The 25,550-nt window shown below is 37.4% G+C and overlaps 1 protein-coding gene across 1 annotated transcript in view; it reads left to right on the top strand.

Annotated features, from left to right (window-relative positions):
- The window catches only part of HMCN1 (hemicentin 1), a 473,045-nt gene that overhangs the window by 96,336 nt on the left and 351,159 nt on the right, over positions 1–25,550 (top strand). Inside the window, exon 2 of the mRNA XM_080824786.1 lies at positions 12,381–12,451. Within this exon, the coding sequence (XP_080680912.1) occupies positions 12,381–12,451 (71 nt within the window). The remainder of the gene's footprint in view (positions 1–12,380; positions 12,452–25,550) is intronic.

Below are 25,550 nucleotides of genomic sequence, written 5' to 3'. Positions count from 1 at the left end.
TGACTGGAGAAGTAACTTAGTTACTGACATGGTTTTTGGATTGAGCTGTTGGACAGAGAAGGCCTCAGGTCCTTGCCATGTGGGCCTCTCTGTGGAAAAATAGGGTAGTGCACATGGGTAATTTCCATCAAAGAGTAGAGAGGGCTTGCAAGACAAGAAGCTGTAGTCTCTTTGTAACCTAATTTTGGTAGTGATAGCCCATCACTTTTGCACTATTCTCTTCATGAGAAGAAAGTCATTAGATTCAACCCATATTCAAGAGAGGGGATTGATTACGTAAGGGTGTGACAATCAGCTGCTGGGGATCATTGGAGGCCAGTTTAGAAAATGCCTACCGCATCTCATAAGTAAGCAGTTAAGACATCTCCTTAAAAGAATTCAGAAGAATGATCTCTAAGGGTTGAGATGTTCAGGAAGGTGTTTCTAAAAAAGTTGAGACCTGAGTTAAATCTTGAAGAAAATTTTGACAAGGGGGAAAACAGCCTTTTTTTTTTTTTTTTAAAACAGCCTTTTATATAGAAAAAAATATAAACTAAGGTATAGAGGTAGACATTTTTCTAGATTACTTCAGGAACAGAGAATAGATAGCATAACTTGAGAGTAGTATTTTTACGTGAAATATTAATTAGTGATCCTAAATCAGAAAACTATTTTCTCTTTTTGGTAAATGCTTTTATCAATCTTGTTTGGGGTATTAATGGTTTTAAGTATTAGAGAGGTAGAAATTAAAGATCAAGCATGTTTCTGAAGTACTTTTTATCATGAAATTTTAAATTCTGAAATCTATTTAATGGCAAACAGAGGAAATGATGTCTAACTGTCTCCAAAAGCAAGAAAGTAGAGGTTTAGTTCTCTAAAAACTCATTTAAATACAATAAAAGTTTGACTTTTTCATTGTAGGAAAAGTAAAAACAAAGTTTTTGTAAGAGGCATACCTTCTAATAAGAATGTACTTTACTAAGAAATCTTAAAAAGAATGTACTTTGCTTACTAATCTTTTTTGAGATGGAAATGTAAATTTATGTAAATCAGCCTAAGTAGGGATAGGCACAAGAAAAGTATCATTTTTTCCCCCTAAACTCCCAGATTGAAGTTGCTCTTTGTATTAGAATAGATATTTACTTAACTAGTCATGGTACTTAACACAGTGTCTTTGATGTTGTCACAAAAGTTATTGTCAGTAGTAGCATTAGCAACAGCAGAGTTAACGGGTTTAATCTACTCCAGGCCTTGCCCCGTGCATACTGTCCTTATTAAACTCTCACGACAACCCTGTTGTAAGTATGATTATTATTCTCATTTTATAGATGAGGAAACTAAAAGCCAATGAGATTAAGGGACTTGACAAAAGTTAAAAACCAAACCAAACCAAAAAAACCAAATAAACATATGGCAGAGCCTTGATTCTAACCCAACTAGTTTTGATTCTAGTGCTTGAACTCTTAACCCAAGCAGTAGACTGCCTCGTAAGTCCAACTTTTAGTAAATACGGGCCATGTAAATGAACAATTTCAAATCAAATGGCACTTTCATCTAGTCTATGTAGATTTTCTGGTGGGATCTGGATGAGCACGAATCTAAGCACTATTCATCAGTGCGGTTGGGAAATTTAGTTGGACAAATCTCCCTTTCAGTGTCTCTGCTAATTGTTATTAATGGATGCCTGTGAAACACATGTTAATTATTACATTTTGGTTTGAGTACAGACTGCACAACAAAGAAAAAACCCCTGCCTTTTGGAGCTCAGGTTTTAAAGAGAAGGCTTGATATAATCAGTTAACAGGAATGCTCTTCAAAGTGAAGTAGAGAAGCATGGGAACCCGGAGCACAGGTATTGAAACCCTGTGGTGATAAGAAAGGGCTGATCACCGTGATACCGGAAAAATGCAACAGAATGTCTCTTGTTCCTTGTCTGTAGTTTTTGGAAAGTACTGGTCATGTGACAAGCCCATGTCCGGCCTTGCAATTGCAACAGTGTTTTGCTGACCTGGGAAGGGAAGATGTGGGATGGCCACTATGGATGCCTTCCCAATACCGAGTATGGGCACCAGGTGCGGGTTTGTCTTGGGTTGAAAATACATTTGGAGGAGATTCGCAGTGGTACAAAGTAATTAACTTTATCGACCTTAATGAGACTGTAGTAGCTTTCAAATGGGGGAAACTTTTAGCCACCAACTAAGGTAAATACTTTGAACGTCATATTAGGAGAAGTATTTACATCTAAAATGGATACTCACGTTAATGATTCAGTTTCATTTTCAACATTTATCATTAGGCTGAATATTTTGTGTTTTCGATATTTCTCCTCCGAAGCAAAAAAAGCAAGACAGATACACATGTGTGTATGAACAGACATACATCATTGCAAGAGTGTGTAGAGAAAATAAAAACCAATAATAACAATCACAGAACCAAAATCTGACCATGGTTGAATTTCAGTGTTACAAGTTTGTAGAGTGTCTTATTTCATTAAATCAAAGGAATTCTTTGTAGATTCATTAAAGACTAACAGTAGGAAGATGCCATTGCCAAGCGTTGTGCATTCAAAAGAAAGGTGAAAGTTTCAAGTGAGAGGATTGAAAAAGAATACTGGATCCAGACAATGACTGTTTTGATTAAATTCTAAATATTTCACCTTCAAATATTTCATCTCACAGCAGTAACAGATGTCCCAAATCAGTGCTTTCCTTGTTACCTTGCTTAATGCCAAGAGATATTTCTGTGCCTTTTTCCAGGAACCATTATAAACCAATTAGGAGCCACAAATTCATGAATACAACCGAAATTCATGAGTACAACCTCAGACTTGTATGTGCTCGTATGAAATTTTTCTCTTTAAATTATGGGTGCACTGATTTGAAAATTTTTTGTTGAAAGAAAATAGTTCTCATTATTCCACTTACTCCAAATGTCAATTTTTACTTTGGTGTGATCCTTCAGAATTTGTCTTTATGTCCTTATGTCCTTATTGTCTCTGTAGTTGCAATCCAAGTGTATATGTAATTTGTTTTGTCTCTTTATTTAGTGATACATGATAAGCTGTTACTTGTATTTTTGCACAGAACACTAATTTAATTACTGCCCAATATTATTTAGAGATTTATATGTTTCTAGACATTTTTCTATTTTGACATTATTTGTCAGTATCTTACTTATGTCCATGTCTTTTAATTTTCGGTGAATTACAACAAAAAGGGAAATGACTTCATCAGAAGATACTTTTAAGACTTACCATACCTAAAATGCATATAACTATTGTAAATTTCACAAAAGTGGCAACCACTTATAATGTCACCAACAGTACACATATTCCAGGTTGTGTTACAGTTTGAGTGATAATCTTAAAAAAAAAATGCTTTTCTTTCTTACGAGTACTTTAAATTGGCTAAAGTTGATCTCGTTCACTCTAAGTACATATGAATATTTGCTTCTGGTCTTATTTCTTTGTTTTCCTTCTCTCAATGAATTTTCTTTTTATGTAGTGATTGATACTTTTTTTGGGTACAAATTTGAATGAACTCTTCAGATAGTATAGATTTTCATCTATTTTAATTGATGACATAAATGTTGCCAAATCTGGCTTTATTTATTTTTTTAGATTTTTAAAAAAATATTTTATTTATTTATTTGACAGAGAGAGAGATCACAAGCAGGGAGAGAGGCAGGCAGAGAGAGAGGGGGAAGCAGGCTCCTTGCTGAGCAGGGAGCCCGATGCGGGGCTCGATCGAAGGACCCTGGGATCATGACCCGAGCTGAAGGCAGAGGCTTTAACCCACTGAGCCACCCAGGTGCCCCTATTTTTTTAGAGTTTAATATTCATTTGATTTTTTTTTTTTTATTGAAGGATAGTTGACACACAGTGTATCTTAGTTTTGGGTGTACATAGTGATTTGACCACTCTGTATGTTATGCTGTGTTCACTGCAAGTGTCATCAATTTTCATTTGATTTCTATACATTCGTATCTGTCAGTATTTCCCCTTGTGATTTCTTCTGTTGCATTGAAAAGGAGAATGTTATTCTTCTATATATCAGATTTATGTTCTAATTTGGATTCAGTTAAATTAATTATAATGGTTATATTGAACCAGTTAAGCCTATTGGAGTTTATTTTACTATATATTACAAAATTGGAATTAAAGTTAAATATTTTTAAAAATAATCCTGTTTTATATATCTTGTCTTCAGATAGTAGTTTGTATGTAGATTATTAATTCTTTTCTAGTTATTATATATTTCTTTATATACCAGGAGTTCTGTCTTCTTAGTTATTGATGCTTGTGATGGCCTTTATTGTCTTACCAATTTTCATTATTATAATTGCCCATGTGCTGTTCAGAATAAATTTAAGAATATTGTTGCTAAGTATTCTAAAATGTTTAAAGCAAAATATATAAATTACTAAAATACATACAAGCAAAAAAAAAACTTTTTTGAGATTTTTTAATGTATTAAATCCATAAATTATCAGAATGTATATATTTTAATATTTAGCTTTCTTTTTTATAACAATGGTCTTTTTCAGAAAAAAATATATTGAAAAATATATTTCAAGAGTATATTGAAATATACTCTTCAATAAAGAGTATATTTAATTCAATGTCTTGATAAACCTGGAATACTTAACCTGTTGCTGGGATTATAAATGAATAGTTCCTCATTTAACCTTCCTAAGTCTGGCTTGTGTGTGTGTCTTCTAGCCAGTTGGAGGTGCCATTATATGAATTGTATAATTTGGTTGAGTCCATGCAGGAGTTAAATGTTCTGATATTTGCATTTAAAACCGGCACTGTACAGAATGAAGATGGATGGGAAAATCCACGCTAATAGTTTAAACCAGACTTCAGAGAAGCACAGGGAGGAGGAGAAGATCCTTCAGGCATGCCACCAGGAGGGAGCATCCCCAGGCACCAGGATACCCTTGGGCCACCTGCAGACTCACACTGGCCCTTGAGGGCCTGCCTCAAGCTGCAGGCTGAGCTCAGCATTTGACCAGATGGGTTGTGGGATTGCCCTTCCTGCCAGATGTGGGACAAGCACTGTGCTTCAGCCTGCGGTGGGGTCTGGTCAGCTGAGGCAGACATCTCTTTCCAAGGTCCCAGTCTTTGGCAGGCAGGCGTCCCCCAGGGATTTTTAAACCTTGGTACTGAGACATGCTTTGTACCTGGATTGGGAAGGTATAGAAGGTTTGCCCCCACTGAGACATGGCTTTCGGTGGCCAGAGCTCCCAGTCCTCGCCATCCTCACATCCAGGTCCCTGCTGGGGTGGATGGTGGAGAGTGACAGCTGTAGAAGCAGGACCAGGGTAGGGTAGGGCCTGGGGCATGCATGGGTAAGAGGAGGCTGAGAATCTGTCTTCAGAAGTAGTGGCAGGCAGGACCACACATGAGCTAAGGCTCCAAGCTCAGACTGCATGTTCTATTGTCCCATTGAACTTCACTTACAAAACACAAATTCAAAGATAAAATTATTTCAAGACAGTTGACTCCAAAGCATTCTCAACAGAGCAGGGGCCTCTGAGAGCAGGGCCATGTAAAATTGCATGGGTCTTTTTTTTTTTTAAGATTTTATTTATTTATTTATTTATTTATTTGACAGATAGATCACAAGTAGGCAGAGAGGCAGGCAGAGAGAGAGGGGGAAGCAGGCTTCCCGCTGAGCTGAGGACCTGATGCGGGGCTCGATCCCAGGACCCTGAGATCATGACCTGAGCTGAAGGCAGAGGCTTTAATCCACTGAATCACCCAGGCGCCCCTGCACGGGTCTTAAGTCCAGCAGTCAGCCCTTTAATTTGAAAGGCACACCCAGACATTTCTGATTCTGCCATGTCTCTCTTTTTTAAAAAAAATTATTAGAGATTTTATTTGTCAGAGAGCATGTAAGCACACAAGCAGGGGGAGTGGCAGGCAGAGACAGAGGGAGAAGCAGACTCCCCACTGAGCAGGGAGCCCGATGTGGGGCTCCATCCCAGGACCCTGGGTCATGATCTGAACTGAAGGCAAACACTTAACTGACTGAGCCACCCAGGTGTCCCTCTGCTATGTCTCTTTAAATATATTTGCTCGCTTGTATACTTCCGGTCAGTTCGAACTATTTGTTGAATGAATGAATGCAAATATTTAGGGGAAACCATATATATAATATCACATATATACAGACATATAAATGCATCTATCATATTTTTAGCAATATCTCTGATTCCCATATTTTTGCCAATGAAGTGTTCCTTCATAAATATGATTTTGGATTTCTGAATTATATTTTCCCTGGAAACATGATCAAAGGACTGCATACATTTGTTTACTTGTGGAAACAATCAGGGCTGAAGTTGAGTCTATTCTCTTAAGATGTGGAAATTTTCACAATATTAGTGATTCATTTCTTAGGACTAGAAAATATTTTTCTTCAACATTTTACTCCTTTTGTAATTTTTCTTCATCCCTAACAAATGTCTAGATTTATTTGAAAGACCATTAGTGCTAAAGAATTGTCTAAGAGAACAATTAAAACTTTGAAACGAATTCTAATTTTATCTTAAATTTAAAAACACAATTCCTTATAAGAATATCATTATTTCAAAATTTTAAATGTTATTGTACATAGTATTCATTTTCTTCTTGTTTGCTTTCAGAGTACCTTGATCACACTGGAAAGCTTGTTAAATAAATTTTATTATTATATTAATTAGATTTTATTAAATAGCATGACAAAATATTATATGTTTTCTTATTGAGTATACCTTATCAATACGTGGGTATATTTTGGTGTTAAAATGCCATTTTTTAATTTAGGGTTTCAGGTAAAACTAAGAGTTTGAACTTTGTTGGCCATTAAAATTCCCACACTTGTTTTCGCAAGAGTGCTTGCTGCAGCTCGGCTAAGGTCCAGTGTAAGCAATGACATCCTTCCTACTTAGTACACCTCAGAGTCCTGTGTCGATTACTAGGGCATTCTTCTTTGCTTCCTGTTCTAAACAGCTGTGTAACATTGCTGAATTCATGTTCACAATTTTTTCTGTATCCTGTTCAGCAGCAGGCCAAGTGAAATGACCCTTGCGTTTTACAAATATTGGCTGCAGTTTCGCTAAGTACATATATTTAAGGTTATCATACAACTCATTGTTAAATGAATAATTTCTTTGGATAGTGGAGCAGAATGCTATGTAATCAATATGAGATAACAGGCATGACTTCACCAGTGGCCCGGATTTTATAAAACACACCAAATATATCACTTCATGTCAGAACAATCATTAAGGGCATTTAAGTGGTCTTCAAAATTACCTATTCTCGTATGAGTAGGAATGTACTCAATTTAACGAGTCCTGAAATATACTTTGACATTAGCTTAGTTCAAAGTCGGGAAACAGTTTTGTTTTCATGGATTAGGTGCAGATCATTTAAAAATGGTGCTGGACAGCAACATTATAACTGAATGAGGATAGGGAGATCTGGGAAGAGTGGATTGTGGATTAAAGTGAAAACAGTGAGAGTGAATATAGTTACTAATCTGTTTTTCTGTAGCATTCCAAAGCAGGAAACAAAATAATTTTCATTTAGACAACTTTAATGCTTTGAATAGGTCTGTTTATTAGTAACTTTGCACATAGAAGACATTATAATTGACTTGCGTTGAATTGACTGAGAGTAGAATTTTTAGAGCATGAAACATGTTGAGATTCAGTTCATGGGAGGGATTCTGAACAGCCCATGTCCCAGTGCCTGGAATTTCTCTGCTCTAACGCCAGCCTCTGTTAACCTGGTGTTCTCTTTGTCCCCAGCTCCTTTCTCATCTCCTCCTTGATACCTTCACTGTGTATTTCCCTAGAGTTCAGGGGTCTCTATTCTCCCTGGACACTGAGAAAGTTTGCTCTCCCTTTCTGTATTACTTGGCTCTTTTCAGGCGTTAAATAGACTTTCTGATGTTTCATAGCTTGCTATAGTTTTCAACAATTTCCATTGTGACAAACTCTGTGACTTATACATATATTTGATTCTTCTATAATGCTCTACAAATATTGTTTAGTTTATAATGCAGCTAGGGGTTCTCATTTTAACTTTTCATGTATTTACGTGTAATTGTAAATATAAAGCCAAGAACTATATATTTTCTAAAAGCAAAGAAATTGGGAACACCATTATCAAATCATGCACGGGTACTGTTTAAACCCTAGCAAGCAGCAGTTTCTTTTCCTCATATTATCAAGAAGCACTTTGAGTAAAGAAAAACTGTAAGGAGCAGAAATCTGTTAGTGGAAAGGAAAAAGGAAGTAAGAAACTGGATATCGATCTTGCCAAGTGAAGCAGTGAAAGAAAATATTACCTTGTGAACTTCTTTCCATTATTTTCTCAAATGCAATCCAACAACTGAGATTAAGAGAACAATGGCTGAGATGCTGGAAATAAATCCAACCCATCTGATAAGTCCCTAGGAAACGAGAAATAACAAAATGAGAAGAGGAGACTGCCTTAGGGTTTTGGGCACTTTTTTTTTTTTTTTTTAATCAAAAGTGGTCTTCTGAAGCATGACATATTTCTTATATTTGCAATAATACATGTTGCCCTAATATTTCTTTTTCCTTAGATTTTGTTTATTTATTGATAGAGAGAGGAGTACATGTGTGAGCAGGGAGAGGGGCAGAGGCACAGGGAGAGGGAGAGAGAATTTCAAGTGGACTCTGTGCTGAGTTGCTGAGCATGAAGCCTAATGCAGGACTCGGTATCAGGACCCTGAGATCATGACCTGAGCTGATACCAAGAGCCCAGTGTTCAACTAACTGAGTCACCTAGATGCCCGTGTTTGTTTGTTTGTTTGTTTCTTTTTTAAGATAAGCTATATGTAGAAAATGGTACCTATTGATTATGTATTAATAATGTTGAAGTAAAGAACAAACATTTGGATAATAGGGAAGGCTGAAAACCTTCTTGGTTGGCTAACCAGTGTCCTATTGATCATGTCCCATGGATGTTAGCTATAGCATGGAGGCTCCATGATGTAATGAAAGGAGCAAATAATAAAAGATCTGAAGGCCTGGGTTTAACCTTTAACATTTATTCTTTTCTTTTTTCTTTATTGTTCTTTGGTCTATTAAAGATAATTTCCAGGCATTCAACAATAAAGAATTCTGGATATTGTGTGCATCAGATTAGGCATTCAAACATGGCCTATCTTGCCTGTGGTCCAGAAGAAAGGAGGAGAAAGTTGGTAGTAACAATCATCAACAGAACGGAGATCTTGGAAAAGAAGAAGTATTAGTCAGCTGCACATGTTGTTCTGTGTAAAAAATGTTTCAGATATCTTAACTTTTTTTTTTTCCTACCACCAAAGTTTTCAATTTCATCTTCCCTGGACTTCAAGTTTTATTGTCTGTAGATAAAAGATTGAACCAAATGATCTTTAATGTCCTTATAGCTCAGTGCTTCTGTTTGGAGATTGATGGTTAATTGACTGGTTGATTTTTTGGTGGGTTTTGTTTGTAAGCGATAAGATAAAATTAACTGAATAAAGTGGAGATGATCTCATTCATAGATTAAATGCTATGTACCTTCATTTTCCCCATGTCTTTATTGTACAAATATTATCAAAGCAACATTAAAGCAAATTGGAGAAAAGTCAAAACATTCAAGGAGTAGGACTTAAATCAGGCTTTTTAGAATGAGTGGCATATGGGCAAATGAAAGACCGTGGGGACGGCCATGGGAGTAATGAGGAAGCACAGTAACCTCATGCTAAGGGATGTTGAGAAAGTTAGAAAATTGGATTAATAGAAGAGAGACTTGGAATGCCTTGGAGAGTTCCCACTTAATTCTGTGAGCAATAGGGGACCATGTTCAGGCAGGAAGAGAGGACAAAGTTGTACCTGCTGGATGTCCTCAGAGGCTTGGCAGGGGATGAAACCAACATGAGCAAAAAGGAAGAGAAGAGGACATTGCTCATAACACAACTGGCACAAGGCTGTATGAAGCGAAGAGAAAGACTGGAATGGAAGGGAGGAGGCTGATTTTGCCAAACAGTCATTATCATTCAATTCGAAAGAATTGGAAAGGATGCTTACAGTTGGAGGGATATGGCGGTTCAGCAAGCCCTCACCTCTCTTTGAGTATCTCTCATAACTGATAAAAGATTTATCTCTGCTGTTCAGTGTAGTTTGCAAAAATGCTTATTAATGAACTGCAGGAGGGATTTCCTATCTTTGCCGAAAACAAATGGGTATTTGAGTCTATGGATATAAACGAAGGCTAATCAGTCCTCTTATTTTAATAGCAGCCCTTGATCTCCACAACATGCATATATCCAGGACTAATTTTTAAATTCTTATTGTAGGCAATTTTCTTGTATGTGTGCCCCCTTTAGTCTTATGTCATTGCTTTCCTCTAGTACTCTTTGTATTTCTTCCTAAGTCTTGAGCTTTGAATTCCAGAATTATTTGAGTATTCTGCCATGTAGGAACATAGAAGTTTGGCTTGACAATGCTGCTGACAATTTACATGTCAGGGTGTAACTGTCTGGCATATTCTTTGTTATTTTGCATTCCTTTGCAAAGTATGCCTTTGTTTAGTCTTGAGGGAGTAGGCTTCTCTGATTTTCCATATACTTGGGACAAGACTTTCACATAACTAATAACTGTTCTGCTTGGTATGGAATGCAGATGTTTGCATTTTCACCCAGTTTCTCCAGTTGCTTCTTCATTCCTTTTGCATACTGCAAGGTGTCTAATCTGTGATGAAGGACGCAGGCATAGTTTTCATGTGATTTCTAAGAAAAATTACATGGGTTATGGCAGACAAATTGGGCTTCCTTTCCAATTTACCTCATTCAAAAATCCTACAGTCTGTTTTTGTATTATATTTAGCACATTATAGAAGGCCTGGCTAATTAATTATTATCCTTTGAAGTCATAAAGGCTTTGGTCTAGCAGTGTGCCTTTGAAGCTAGAAAAATGTGTTATAAAAAGTCAATGTTAAATATTTTTATAATTTTGTACTGCAGTTGCACATTGTCATTTTGAATACAGCCTGTATCTTCATTAGGTAAAATAGATTTTCATCCACCTGGGAATTTAAGGTGATATGTCTGTACAACGTGATACTCTGATGAATTTTAATACTATATTCCTTAAATAGATGAATGTTCCTTAAGGAAGTAGTTGATACCTGTGAAGGCCACTTTCCACTTGCCTACTTTAAAAGTTGATTTTTTTTTTTTTAAGGAAATGATCTCTGTGGATTAAAATGTTTACCATAGACATACTGTATCCTATGAAAAAATATTGTCAACTTAACCCACCCTGGTATCTGGACTCTTTCTCTTCCCCTGACTTTAGTCCTGATGTGAGGGTGGCAACAACCACAAAAGTAATTATGTTGGTCAAATTCAGCTCAGGAGAATAGTGATAGTGATGGATAGCACCCCCAGCCCCGGGGGAAGGATGTGGTAGGGACTATATCCTCAACTTTTAATGTCCTCATTTCAGTGCCTCTGCAAGTTCTGAAAAACCTTGTGGCATTCATTTGCAATGAGGTTGATGGAGCTAGAGGGTATTATGCTAAGCAAAATAAGTCTATTAGAGAAAGACAACTATCATATGATCTCTCTGATATGAGGAATTTGAGAGGCAGGGCGGGGATGGGGGGAGGGGAGGGAAAAATGAAACAAGATGGGACCGGGGAGGGAGACAAACCATAAGAGACTCCTAATCTCAGAAAACAAACTGAGGGTTGCTGGGGGGTGGTGGGGGAGGGATAGGGTGGCTGGGTTGTGGACATTGAGGAGGTTATGTGCTATGGTGTTGTGAATTGTGTAAGACTGATGATTCACAGACCTGTACCCCTGAAACAAATAGTAGATTATATATTAATAAAAATGAAACAAAACAGAACAAAAAAACCCTGTGGCATTGACTTTCATTTGTTTTTATGTTGTTTAATGTTAAACTTTTCATTTTCAACTAATTTGGACTTACAGAAAAGTTGCAAACAAATTTACAATGTCTAGTGGAGAAAACAATTATAGGCTGGGTAACTGATTAAGATAGAGTCCAACAACAAAGTAAGTTTTCAATAAATATTCACTGACCAGTGAGAGTACAAAGGGACTGAACCTGGGGTCTCCTGACTCTTTGTCTTATGACATTTTTGACTGCCCCTCTTCATTTCTTAAGGCTAAAAATTCACTCTACATAAGCATGATTTCCAGCAAATTGTAAGTTATTCTTTGGTAGCCAGCCAAAAGCTGAGAAACAGTCTGTTGTTTTGCTGGCTATACATTTCTTATTCATAAATAACCATACAGTATGCAGAATGAAAGACATGTGCAAACACAATAAAGTCTTTAATGCTGTTGATTACCATTTATTCACCTGTGTTATTTTTATCTTCATAGAAATTGGCCCAGTGACAATTACCACGGATCCCAAGAAATTTCAGTATGAACTCAGAGAACTGTATGTTCAGGTAAGTGCTTACTTTCAGTTTTTCAGTTTGTTTTAGGGGAAAGGAAAATCATGAACTTTTATCTGATTTCCCTTATTTTAAAATCTGATAGAAGTCATTGTTGGGTTTTAAATTCCAATACCACTTCTTTTTCTCACTTCTCACTTTCTCACCACCACCACTCTTGAGTGCTGAATAAATTGAGCAGTAGATGTGGGAGTGGGGCAGATTGGGTTCACCTTCATCTATGAATCACCCACGGCTGTTGTCATGCCACAGTAGCAGATAAAAGAAGTTTTGACAGACTATTTGGCCCTCTTAGCCTAAGATATTTCCTATATGACCCTCTACAGGAGTTTACTGAATCCTGCTCTCGGTGAGTTCCTTCACTGAGAATCATAAGGAACAGTTAATTCTTTCCCCTTAATGGAAATGGTATAATTAAAATAATTTTGATATTCTGTGCTATAAATCAACTGTATAAAATTTTTGACTGTAAGTATAATTTGGTTATGAGAAGAGAAGAATAGCATTGGTTTAACTGTTATTCTGAAAACAGGACTTGGGGATAGGGTTAGTCTGTACTTTCTCCTTAGTGCTGCTCTGAGATCATTATTGCTAAATCCATTCATTAAAACAACAACAACAAAAACTTTCTCTCTGAGGCTGCTTCACTATGCTATCCTCCATGGATGGTCTCTGCTGTAGTCATTTCCAGACATTCTGACCACTCCCCATCATTCGTCTAAGCGTCTGGTACCTGGATCTTTGGCTACCTTTCCCGTTCAGGGCTGCCACTATTCCAGGGACTTCAGCATTTATGGGAATGACCTGTCAGAACCTTCTCCCCTCAGTTCCTTGACCTGCTAGTCATCCTCAATAACCTGTTCTTTACTTTATCTCAGTCTTCCATGCACCTTCTGAACCTTATCATCACTAATCCATTCTACCTCTCAAATCACTCTAATTTAAGCATTAGAGCAACAGCAACCAACTGTGCACCATGCTTGTTGGCACAATTGTTTACAACTGTTCCTTTACCCTCATTGACCCCTGTCATCCTGTCTCCCAGGCATCAGATCTCTCCTTTTCTTTTTCTTTCTTTTTTTTTTTTTTTTTTAACTTCCCCCCAATCTAGCTCAGAGTCCCATCATTTCAAAAACACATTTTTTTCTTTCTTGTCCATTGCTTTTCTGTTCAAAAGGCAAACCTCGTTCCCCTCTGACCTCAATGATCTGCATTATTCATGCTTGTCCACCAGTGGTCAAGTGCGGTTGAAGTCTAACAACAGGGCAGGTTGATTCCACTGTAAATACAAACCCATCTCTCTCCCCTGGACTCTCAATACTCCCATGATCTTACTGTATTTATTGGTCAATTAATCTCCCATTTCAGGACACCTGGGTGGCTCAATAGGTGAAGGCTCTGCCTTCGGCTCAGGTTATGATCCCAGGAAACTGGACTCCTTGCTCAGCAGGGAGACTGCTTCTCCCTCTGCCTCTGCCCTTCCCCCTGTTTATGCTCTCTCTCTCTGTCAAAATAAATAAATAAAATCTTTAAGAAAAATAAATGTCCTATTTCTCCCAATGACAACTACAGAGCTTGTCTACTCTTTTTAAACCTTCATCCCCTTACCCTTTTACGACTGGCTACTTCAGTGAGTTATCTACTCTGAGCAAGTGACCTCACTTACTGTTTCAAATACAGGTATATAGGGACGCCTGGGTGGCTCAGTTGGTTGGGCCGCTGCCTTCGGCTTAGGTCATGATCCCAGGGTCCTGGGATCGAGTCCCGCATTGGGTTCCTGGCTCGGCAGGGAGTCTGCTTCTCTCGCTGCCTCTGCCTGCCTCTCTGCCTGCTTGTGTGTACTCTCTCTCTCTCTCTCTCTCTGGCAAATAAATAAAATCTTAAAAAAAAAAATACAGGTATATACAAATGGCAGCCCTCTCTTCCTCATACCTCAAATCCACTGATATCCAGTACCCATTCTATTCTCATTCTTTACTTGATCTCAACTCTTTGGCTTTCTCAGGATCCTAGCTCTCTCAAGCTATTTCTCTCAGCTGCTTAAAAGTTCCCATTTATTCTTAAATATGTCCTTGTCCCTCTGTAAACCAAACCAATCCCAACGAACCAAACCATAAAAAGCAAAACAAAATAAACAACAATAAATCTCTATTTTTCTCAAATCCTCTTATAAATAACAACTTTTATCCTTCTTAGTTCCTTCAATGTCAAGAATGTCAAGAAAGTTGTCTGTATTCACCACCATCATTTCCTCACACCTGTCTCCCCCATTCGCTCCTCTGTTACTCTAGTCCCAATAGCCCCACACCATCAAAGTGTTGTAGCTGGTGACATGTGATCTCTGTCTTGTTAATGCAGTGGAAACCTTTCAGTCATTAGCATATTAGAAGGACATCTTTGTTGTCTTTGACAAATACACCCTTTCCTACACTCTCATTTTTCTTTCCACTTTTCCTCAGCTTCCTAGGCAGCTCATTTCTCTCCACATGACCTTTCCATGGCTCCACCCTGGGTCCTAAATCCTTGCTCTTTGACCTCTATTTGTTATCTTTGTGAATGATGCCTACAATATTTTGGTTATACTACCAAAAAACCTGAATCATCCTTAATATACCCCTCCCTTTTCTCCCAATATCCAAACCATCAAGTCTTGGTTTTTAACTCTCTGAATCTTTTTTATATCCTCCCTTTAAGCAAAATCATCCATACCCACATAAATATTTCTAGCCTAGAGTTTTCCTCTGAGATACAGACCCTTACATTATGTCGGTCTCTGGATGTCCCAATGGCCCTCTACAATGAGACTCACAAATGTGCCCTTTCCATTGCTCCATACTTGGTCCTAAATCCTTACTCTTTGTCCTCTGTCATCTTTGTGAATGATGCCTACAATATTCTGGTTATACTACCAAAAAGTCTAAATCATCCTTAATATACCCCTCCCCTTTCTCCCAACATCCAAACCCTCCAGTCTTGGTTTTTAACTTTCTAAATGTTTTTCATATCACTTGACTTCTATTTCTGTTGGTACTGCCCTAGTCCCAAATGACTATATCTTTAGTCTAAACAAATAAAAAAAGCTTCTAAGTGATTTTCCTGCATTTATTCTTGCTTTTATTTTCCTGGTTATTCTCTATTCTGCAAACAAAATGATCTCAAAATACATCTCTGAAATGATCTCAAAATACATCTATGCATATTTCCTCCTAATATTCTCTGCTGTCATCCCCACCTCATCAAATTCTTCCCAGGACTTTGAGTGACCTGAGATCTGCCCGTTTCAGCCTTCTATAGAGCCACTCTTTGCTCTGGGCTTGGGCTCTGTCTTAGGGGGCTTCCATAGAGCCTCCCCATGTGTGTATCCTCACCCATCTCCCAGTGGCATTTTTGCACATGCTCTTCTCCTTGGATAGGAAGTTCCTGTCCTACACCCTGCCTTCAGTTCCGTGTTCCCTTAACCCAATTTGAAATCCTGTATTCCAAGTCTAATCTTGAGTACCACTTACTCAGAGATCCTGCCCTGTCCTCCAGGCTTGGTCATATATTGCTACCTCTCTCCATTACAAAGTAGTTGGGATTTCACATTGAAGAACCATGTCTGATTTAGTCATCATTATCCTAGTAAAATGCATGGCATATAGAACGTGCTTACTCTTTGATAAATAAAGAAAGATTGAATATACCAACAGAGTCCAAATTAGAGTTGAAGTTTAATACTTTGGTTTCACTATTGGGTGAATGACTTGATTTGTAACTGTGTATGTAATTGTGCATGATATGAGCATAATTGGGGGATAGGGTGAATAAGCCAAAGCTTAGCATTACAAATGTGTATTCAGTCATGATTCTTTTATCGTGCCTCTCTTTATAATTTTTAAATTATACACTAAAATAAACTATATTTCATGAGAAATCTCAATAGATTTCCATAGTTATCCCTTGGCTCTTTTTCTCTTTTACTAGACTTATTCTGATTATTTTTTCCACTAATAATCCTCCATTTCCTTTCTCTTATACCATGTCATTCTTTTTCAATCTTTTCTTGATGCTTACTTAGAATTTACTTTTCTATCACTCAATATAGCAAATTCTTTGCCACTTTAGATGTCCAGATCCTCTGAAAAAAATCTTTCTTTTTTATTTTTTTTTTAGGATTTTATTTACTTATCTGACAGATAGAGATCACAAATAGGCAGAGAGGCAGGCAGAGAGAGAGGGGGAAGCAGGCTCTCTGCTGAGCAGAGCCTGATGTGGGGCTCGATCCCAGGACCCTGGCATCATAACCCGAGCTGAAGGCAGAGGCTTAACCCACTGAGCCACCCAGGCTCCCCTGAAAATATCTTTCCATAAAAATTTCCATCCTGTACATGAATTATGGGAATTAGAAATTGTACTGCCCTGGTTGTTAAAATTTTTATGTTGCTTTATTCTGCTATGAACTCCTGCAAGCAAGAGCCTTGTAGCTCTCATTGGGCCTCTTGATCCACCCGTGGGATAACTGGTATATGCACTAGAGTGGACTTAAATAGATGTGGAATAAGTGGATGTTATATGAGGCTAGCCTCTTTTAAAAATATGTATTTAATGGTAAAAACTATATATAATATTATATTATTATATTTATATATATTAATTATATGTCATTATGTATTATGTAGAATATATATAATCTATATTATATATGTTCCTTTACACTCATTGACCCCTGTCCTGTATATATATTATATATATAATATATTATTATTATAATTACACAATAAATATTATATAAATATAATAAAAACAAATATAATTTAAGCTTACTTGACAGTACAAAGAATGACTTAAAAACCCAGTTATCAGTTTTCATTACATAGAGATTCAGAAGGGCCAAGGAATGGAGATTTCTGGCTGATAGAATATTAAGAAAGGATTTACTGTATTCATTTTTTTTTTTTTTTCCTATGCAGAAGTGCAGCTGAGCTGTATTCTTTAATATCTGGCTAGAATGAAAATCCCTACATTCTCAATGAGGCCTGGCATTGGCACTTCCTGACTTCCTGCCTCTCCCTTTCTTTTGTTCTGAAGGATCTTCAAGAAGTGGGCTTATCCTCTGTGTTCCATTTGTCTCCAGGGTGAAGGATCAGGATTCCTGGCTCATACTCCATTGATTCCCTCCCTAAAGCCCTGGTGCAGCACTTCTGGAATTGAGCCTGACACAGGCACTCCATAGGGTTGTATCATGTCTCTGTTCAAAAAATTAATCTTTCTTTTCTTTCCTCCTGGAATGAAAGCTGATGTACATTTTTCTGGAGGTTTTCTCTGGCCTGGATTCATTTTATGGGGTTTATTTTTGCATTGTCTTGAGATCCAAGAGGATGCTAAAGTAGAGCAACCAGTTTGGGGAGAAAACAAATATTTACTTTTGCCCTTTATTCAACATTGGTCATTGTTACAGGCATTGTTACATTTTAAATGAGTGGCAAAAATTTTCATTAAGTAAGGGTCAGGTATGAAAAGACTCTAGGCTACATCATCACTTAACCCCTAATCTGAAGAATATATTTTGTTTTCTCATCAGTGTTTGCTTAGAGAATATTTTATTATTTCATAAGTCAGTCTAGAAACTAAACTTCACAAATTTCATAAAATTTTAGCATGAGATACTAAATTTTGTTTTGTTCTCCTTCTACCATTTTTAGTGACTCCCTGAAAATCACTGTTCTCATGAACAACAAGAATTGCTGTCCTTTTAAAACCAGCTTAGCTTTGGGCGCCTGGGTGGCTCAGTCGTTAAGTGTCTGCCTTCGGCTCAGGTCATGGTCCCAGGGTCCTGGGATCAAGCCCTGCATCAGGCTCCCTGCTCAGTGAGAAGCCTGTTTCTCTCTCTCCCACTCCCCCTGCTTGTATCCCCTCTCCCACTGTCTCTCTCTCTCTGTCTCTCTCTCAAATAAATAAATAAAATCTTTAAAAAAAACCATAAAAACTAACTTAGCTTTAAAAATTTTTTTAAAGTTAATAATTCTTTTGCATTTGAAATAGTTTTGAAAAAAAGAAGAGTAAACTTAGTTTTAAGTAAATTAAATAATTGACCGTTAACGTTACACTAGGCTTGGCTATTTTTTTAATAGAGGTATAGGTAACTTGAAAAGCAATTTAAAATTTTCCAAGAAAAACTTAGAAAAAAAAAATCACTAAACTTAAATCATTAAATTTATAACATTATCTTCATTTTCCTTTGTCATCTTTCATTTGGAATACAAGGGAGTAACTTGAAAAGCATCTGAGCTTTCTCTCTGGGGAAAAGAAAGGAAGACAAATGTCAACAAATGGTATTCAAATCACAGAGCTTTGGGAATTAGTATTCCTGTAAATATGCAGTGCAAAGTCCTGTGTAAGGTCACTTTCTTTATAGGAAACTCTAAACCTTTTTGATTCTTAGAAAGTAGTATAGCTGCGATATGCTTTTAAGCCTTTTATCTATATGTTCTTTTAAAAAAGATTTTATTTATTTATGTGAGGGGGGGCAGAGAGAGAGGGAGAAACAGCCCCCTCCCCGCCACCACCATGGAGCAGGAAGCCTGACCCTGGGGCTTGATTCCAGGACCTGGAAACTTGACCTGAGCCAAACGCAGATGCTTCACCAACTGTGCCACCCAGGCGCCCCCTATCTATATGTTTTGTTTTTGTTTTTGTTTTAAAGAACAAAAAGCAATTAGTCAAACATTTGAAATGTAAAGAAAAAAGAAGTTTTACAATAATGGAATTATTGTAAAAAAATACATTTTTTTTCCATATAGATAGTTGGTGCCTAAAACTGAAAAGCTTCATGCTCCCTTTGCAAAGTCTGTAAAATTGACCTTAAAAAAGCAGGAATAAGAGTAAAAATACATAGAACAGTATCATCGTTAGGAAAAAGCAGGAATAAGAGTAAAAATACGTAGAACAGTATCATCATTAGGAAGAAGATTATTATTGCAATTCTTTAACAGAAGCAGAAGTATAGATAAGCAAACTGCAGCAGGCTGAGGTTAAGAGAAAAAAGTGTTTTGCTGTAGTGTAGGAACAGGTGATGTCATTTGGATTAAATGCCAAAGGAGAGTATGAGAAACCACGGCCAGACAGGCCAAAATGGTTAAAAAGAGGTGGACAGGATAGTGATGATTTTAGAAGAGCAATATATGATGATAATTTTGTATACACTTTATCTAATTTCTAGTATTCTAAATCATCTTACTACATAAAAGCATACTTTTTATTTCTAGATTTATAGGAAAATCTATATGAATTTTAAAAACTAAATTGATTATAACAGAAAGAAATTAAGAAAAAGCAAAAAAAATGACTAGAAAAGGGAAGGGATTATAGGTAAGTACAGATATAGACACACTGTAAAATTATGAAAGGTGTGATTTTTGTTTTTAGTATTGGCTTTTATTCAACTGAAGACAGCAGCTTTTGTTTCTATTTAAGTTTTTTTCTTACAAATGCATGTATATATAGAAGTGTATAAATTCACTTTTACAGGAGGAATGGCGTGTATTTAATTTAGGGAAGAAGGTGAGATACGGCGTCCAATGCATGTAACTCAGAATACATGTAAAAGCTTCAAGAATAGCAGAGCCAGTGTCCAGCCCAAAGTAAGGGCTTGAGGAATGTTAGCTATTATTACTACTTGTAGTACTACCCTGAAGTTTTTTTAAGGGAAATAATCCCCAAAGAATTCTGCCATAAATGACCAGCAGTTGTGGAGTATGTGCCTTGTGATGGTACATATATTGTAAAGTCATTCTCTTAATTCACACCCACAAAAATATTAATATTCCTTTTTACAAATGAGGATACTCAAGCATTGAGATTTTGGTAATAAGTCTTCATCAGATCATCAAACTGGCAAGGAGTAAAGCTGGTCTCAAAACTAGAGGTTTTTAATGCCGAAGCCAGTGTCCTTTATCACTCTGCTATTTTCTAAATTTTGATTTAAGTAACCTAATTACACTAACAAAATTGATATTTATTTATAGATTTTGTCTTTGTATTTTATTTCAAAGTAGGGGTGTAGAGAATTAAAGACAGATATAAGTCTAGGGCTGGTCTCATCCTCAATGAAATGAATTTATTCCTTGAAGATTTTGTTTTTCACTGCTGCCTCTAATCACTTTGAGTAATTGGCTCCCCTAAATTTACTGAGTAGCAAATGATAAAGTTAATTATAAATAAAATTTATTTCTATGGCTCAACATATGTTCTCATTACTTACTCTGGCAAGCTTATTTAAGTATTACCTCACAAACACCTTGGAGAGACACGAGGACGAGATGCCCTTTAAGGGACTGAAAGGTAGTGTTCATACTGTAGTTGTATTTGTAGGTGAGGTTTTGATTATTTTTGTTAGAGTTGAAACTTCTTGCAGTTCGAACGAAACACCTTTTGAACTTTGATTTGCTGCTGGAGTTTTCTGCTAGACCATGTGAATTCTCTGAGGGACAAATAATCCTGAATCCTCAGAGAGTAAAGAGAAGGGAGGGCCCCGAGTAGAAATACTTGGCTTTTTTTCTAGCTCTGCACCCTGATATGCTATCTAGAAGGAAAAATATAGATGATTTCTTAACAATCTTTCATGGGTGCACTTCAAAGGACAGAGAGTGTAGAAGAGTGTTCTGACTATTGGATTACTTTTTTCAAAGCAGACTATAGACAGAATGAGGTGGGTGTGGATTATAGTGATGAAAGTCTTGATTTTCTTTTCGAAGTGTGCATGCGTGGCAATGTTCCAAAGGATAAACACATGAGTCATTGCAGAGTGAACATTGCAGTTACATGTGACAAAATAATTTTAAGAAGAGGAATTCACTGACCCACGATGCCTGGGTTCACCCCATACATGCTCCTTCCCCAACCAAAGGATAACTCTATTCCCAATAGTAAGAATTGCATCTGATTTTGTCAGTTTTTAGGTGATGGTAAGGATGGAGGTCAAAATGTTTTCCGTGGGAGAATGTTTCTTGATCTAAAGCCAGGACTCCTAGAGAAAATGATCAGCCTCACGTTGAGCAAAATGAATGTACAGGAAATTAAGAGTTTCTTCTCAATCCAAATTGATCAAGAGCAGTTGTCAAGAAGCTGTCTTTATTCTTAGGCCTTGAAAAAGTGTCAGGGAGAATTGTGGAGTCTTGGTTTTGGTATTCACTTTGTTACTCGTCCATCAGATGTCTGAATCCCTTCCAGAAACCTATCAATACCTTAGAAATGAACTAACCCCAGTTAGGGATTCGATAGCACTGGTCTTCATCACCAGATGGTACATGGGGGCCCCCCTCTGGAGCCGTGTCCTCGAGCCCCTCTTGGTGTTGGAGGCTGATACTGGGCTTTGGCCATCATATCATATGACTGAATTCAGGTGCAGTCACCAGCTCAGTCGGTCATATTTCCTCCTATAAACTTTAAACCAGGTCTCTCTCCTTGTATATTCATGTTGATTTTTGAAAATCCTCATTTATCTAGACTTTTCATATATATGAGTCTCCTCCTGTGAGATGATCTAGCTTTTGGTTCACTAGTTTCGTTTAATGACTACTAGCTCTGAAACAACCCATACAATTCATCTATCTCAAACTTCCCCGTAAATTATAATGTTCATAAACTATAATGATTTTATTAGTAAAAATGAATTGTGTTTGTGTGTGTGTATATATATATATATATATATATACACATATATATGTATATATATATATATATCCCCCCCAAGACCTAAAAGTACATAAGCGGTATAAATGCATTTTTAACACATACAATAAAACACACATTACACAATCACAACATTATAATCTGCTTCAACTACCCAATAACAAAGATAATACCAAATGTGCTGGGGAGTATATAAAATCCATATGTGAGTATTAGAGTGGAAAGGAAGACAGAGATTTTAGCGGGAAGGCTGAATCTGAGGAGTTCTAAGGAAAGACAGAGAAGGGTCATGGCGCAAGGAAAACAAGGAGAAAGCAAGCCTGCCTAATCCTTGAATAAGCAGATGGTGAGTGGCTGCAAGGGCGTCCTTAGGCCCACAGCCCTGCCCTCTTCTGGCTCCTTCTCTCTGGGCAAACAAGGGAGCCATATGTTAGCAGAGATCAGGAATCCCAGCCAGGGACCTGGACAGTGTCTTCATTTGATGGGAGAAGAAAAGGTCACAATGAAAAGGTGCAGAATCCTTGAAGGACAAAGGAAGGAATTCTGTAAGTAGTATGAAGGCATATCATTTTCTGATTTATTAATCAAGATATTGAGTGGCTGGTACGTAGTGTATCCTTTATGGTTTTTAAAATTGAGGTGAACTAATCTCCTCCTAAGATCAGGCATGAAAGACGTTCCAACAAATTGAAAGATCAGGGGCGCCTGGGTGGCTCAGTGGGTTAAAGCCTCTGCCTTCGGCTCAGGTCGTGATCCCAGGGCCCTGGGATCGAGCCCCGCGTCGGGCTCTCTGCTCGACGGGGAGCCTGCTTCCTCCCCTCTCTGCCTGCCTCTCTGCTTACTTGTGATCTCTGTCTGTCAAATAAATAAATAAAATCTTAAAAAAAAATTGAAAGATCAGTTGTGGAAGAGTTAGATCCTTACTACGGAGAAAGGATAACCTGAGAGCCTGGAAATGGTTGTAATTGTTACCCTTTAATACATCTGAAAGCAAGGGCAGCCGTTTTTGATGCCTTGATTTGGATTCCACCTTCTCCAAACTAGTAAAGGGCAACATGGTGGGATGCCTGGAATGTAACATCTTTTATTTTGATTATAGAGATTTAAAGTTTGGGCTCTGAAATGCTCTGATGGGGTGCCCGGGTGGCTCAGCTGGTTAAGCGTCTGCCTTAGGCTCAGGTCATGATCTCAGGGTCCTGGGATCCAGCCCTGTGACAGGCTCCCTCCCCAGCAGGGAAACTGCTTCTCCCTCTCCCTCTGCCCTTCCCCCTTGCTCATTTTCTCTCTCTCAAATAAATAAATAAAATCTTCAAAAAAAATGAAATACTCTGATTATCTCTCACTATATCCCTGCTGTATTTTCTACAAGCGATGAAGACCAAATGTCACTAATGCATTAGGATTCTACAGTCATTCTGATTTATTTTATACTTGCTTGGATGCATTTTTATTTTAGGTTCAATGCAGTGTAATGGTTTCCACATGTACCTTCTGTTTTTTTGGTCATAAAATCACACAACTATGTTTTAAGAAAGAGAAATGAGGTTATAAAGTTTCAGCTTAAGACTGAGTTTCATTTCTAAAATTTATAGGTAAAAGGGCAAAGGACACAAGTAAGACATTCGAAGCAGTGGGTATTCACATGAAGAAAAAATGAAGTCTGCCTTTGAAACAAGGCTTAGTAGGTGATAGTTATGTTAGAATAAGGGTAAGTATTACAAGGCCAGTAATACTTATTTTGGACTTAGGCATGAGCCTACCAAAAATGTTTCATTTGTTCATTGCTTGGAGTTAAGCTTATCTGAGAAATGACTGGTATAAACAGTAGTTCAGTGAAAATGGATGATGAGACTAGAAGAAGGGATATGAGTTGACTGGAAGAGAAATAATAAGGCATGGGGTAAGCGTAAGGGCCTGCGCTGAGATTAGCCTTCCTAGTACTCTGACCTGTTGTTTGATGAGCATTTTTCCATTAGGATTTGGATAGGGACCTCATTTTTTTTTTTTTTTTCCAATTTCTCTCAGGGTTTAAAGGTTCAGTTTACTTCAGTGCTACTCCCACATTGTCTTGTATTTAGAAAACACAGCGTGATAATCTCGGTTTTATTACTCCCTTGACTGATAAGATTTCTCTTCCTTCTTATTTTATCTTGCTTTTCAGGAAATTTTTTTTTTTTTTAACACAATTATCACTGCAACTCTGAGGTTACAGTTTTTTTTTTCTTTCTTTAATTCCAAGAGCGACATTTACTGTAAAAGTTCACATGCTTCTGTTTTTCCACTACCCATTTTTTTCTATCTGAAGTGTCTTTGGCAGCTTAGTAAGTCATAACCATCAGTCAAATTATAAAGATAAAATGAATTTCAAAATACAGAGCAAGAATATGCCTACTGATACAGATAAGTTCTATTTGAGAGCTCAAGTAAAAACACAACATTAGCCAAGTCAGGCCCTTCCCACATTACATTTTTGTGTATGTGTGCAGGTTTATGTGGTTTTGGGAGATACAGTTCCATAGCTATGTTTGTTTTCTTTTGTTAAATATTAAAGCTGACAGCATGCCAGGATTGAGAGAGGGAGACCGAGAGGGAGAGAGACAAAGAGACAGACAGAGATGCAGAGATAGGAGAGCTGGAGGGAGTTCGTTTTATACGCCACTAAGAATATACTTGTACGTTTAGGAGGCTTAGCTCTGGAATTATATTACTTTGAAAGCAGACAGGCTAGGCCTGAGTAAAGCTCAGGCTGAACACAGAAAGCTTGCCTAGACTGTGTCAAGATTGCTTCTTTTGCACAATCTCATTCACCCATTTCCTCACTGTTCATTTATCCCTTCATTAATCAAACTACAAAGGGACACTTACTGAGTTCCTCAAGGAACAAAGATCTAGCGGGAGGAAACAGATCAATTCTAACACACTCAACAAATGCTTCAGTAGAAGAATGAACAACATTCCGTGGGTATCTTGAAGAAGGAGAACCTTTTTTCCTCTGACGAGCTACTTGCTTGCAGTCACAGAAGCAGAGGAAGGTAATAAAATGCCCCCAGTGGAGTTTGCATGAACTCTCAGGCCAGGCAGAATTGAGTTCCAGTCTCTGCGCTCTCACTTAGTAGCCGTGTGACCCCCAGGAAAGGGGTTTTCAAGATTTAGTGCGCTGGCAATGCCGTGTGCTAACAATGACACCTACCTCATCAACCGATGTGAAGACTAGATTACAGTGTATGTGACGATACCGTCTTAGTGCTTGGCTTAGAATGGACATCCGCTGACTTAGTACAAGTGAGGTGTCTTATTACCAGTAAAAGTGTCAATTAAATTAATGAGGCTTTTCATAGATTCAACTCCATCAATTCTAAGTTTCTCCATTATAGATGTTTAATAGAATACTATTTTACGGGGCGCCTGAGTGGCTCAGTGGGTT

Source organism: Martes martes (genome assembly GCF_963455335.1).
Source record: "Martes martes genome assembly, chromosome: 15".
NCBI classification, from domain to species: Eukaryota; Metazoa; Chordata; class Mammalia; order Carnivora; family Mustelidae; genus Martes; species Martes martes.
Note: the sequence above shows the minus strand (reverse complement) of the source record. Positions and strands in the feature narration are given on the sequence as shown.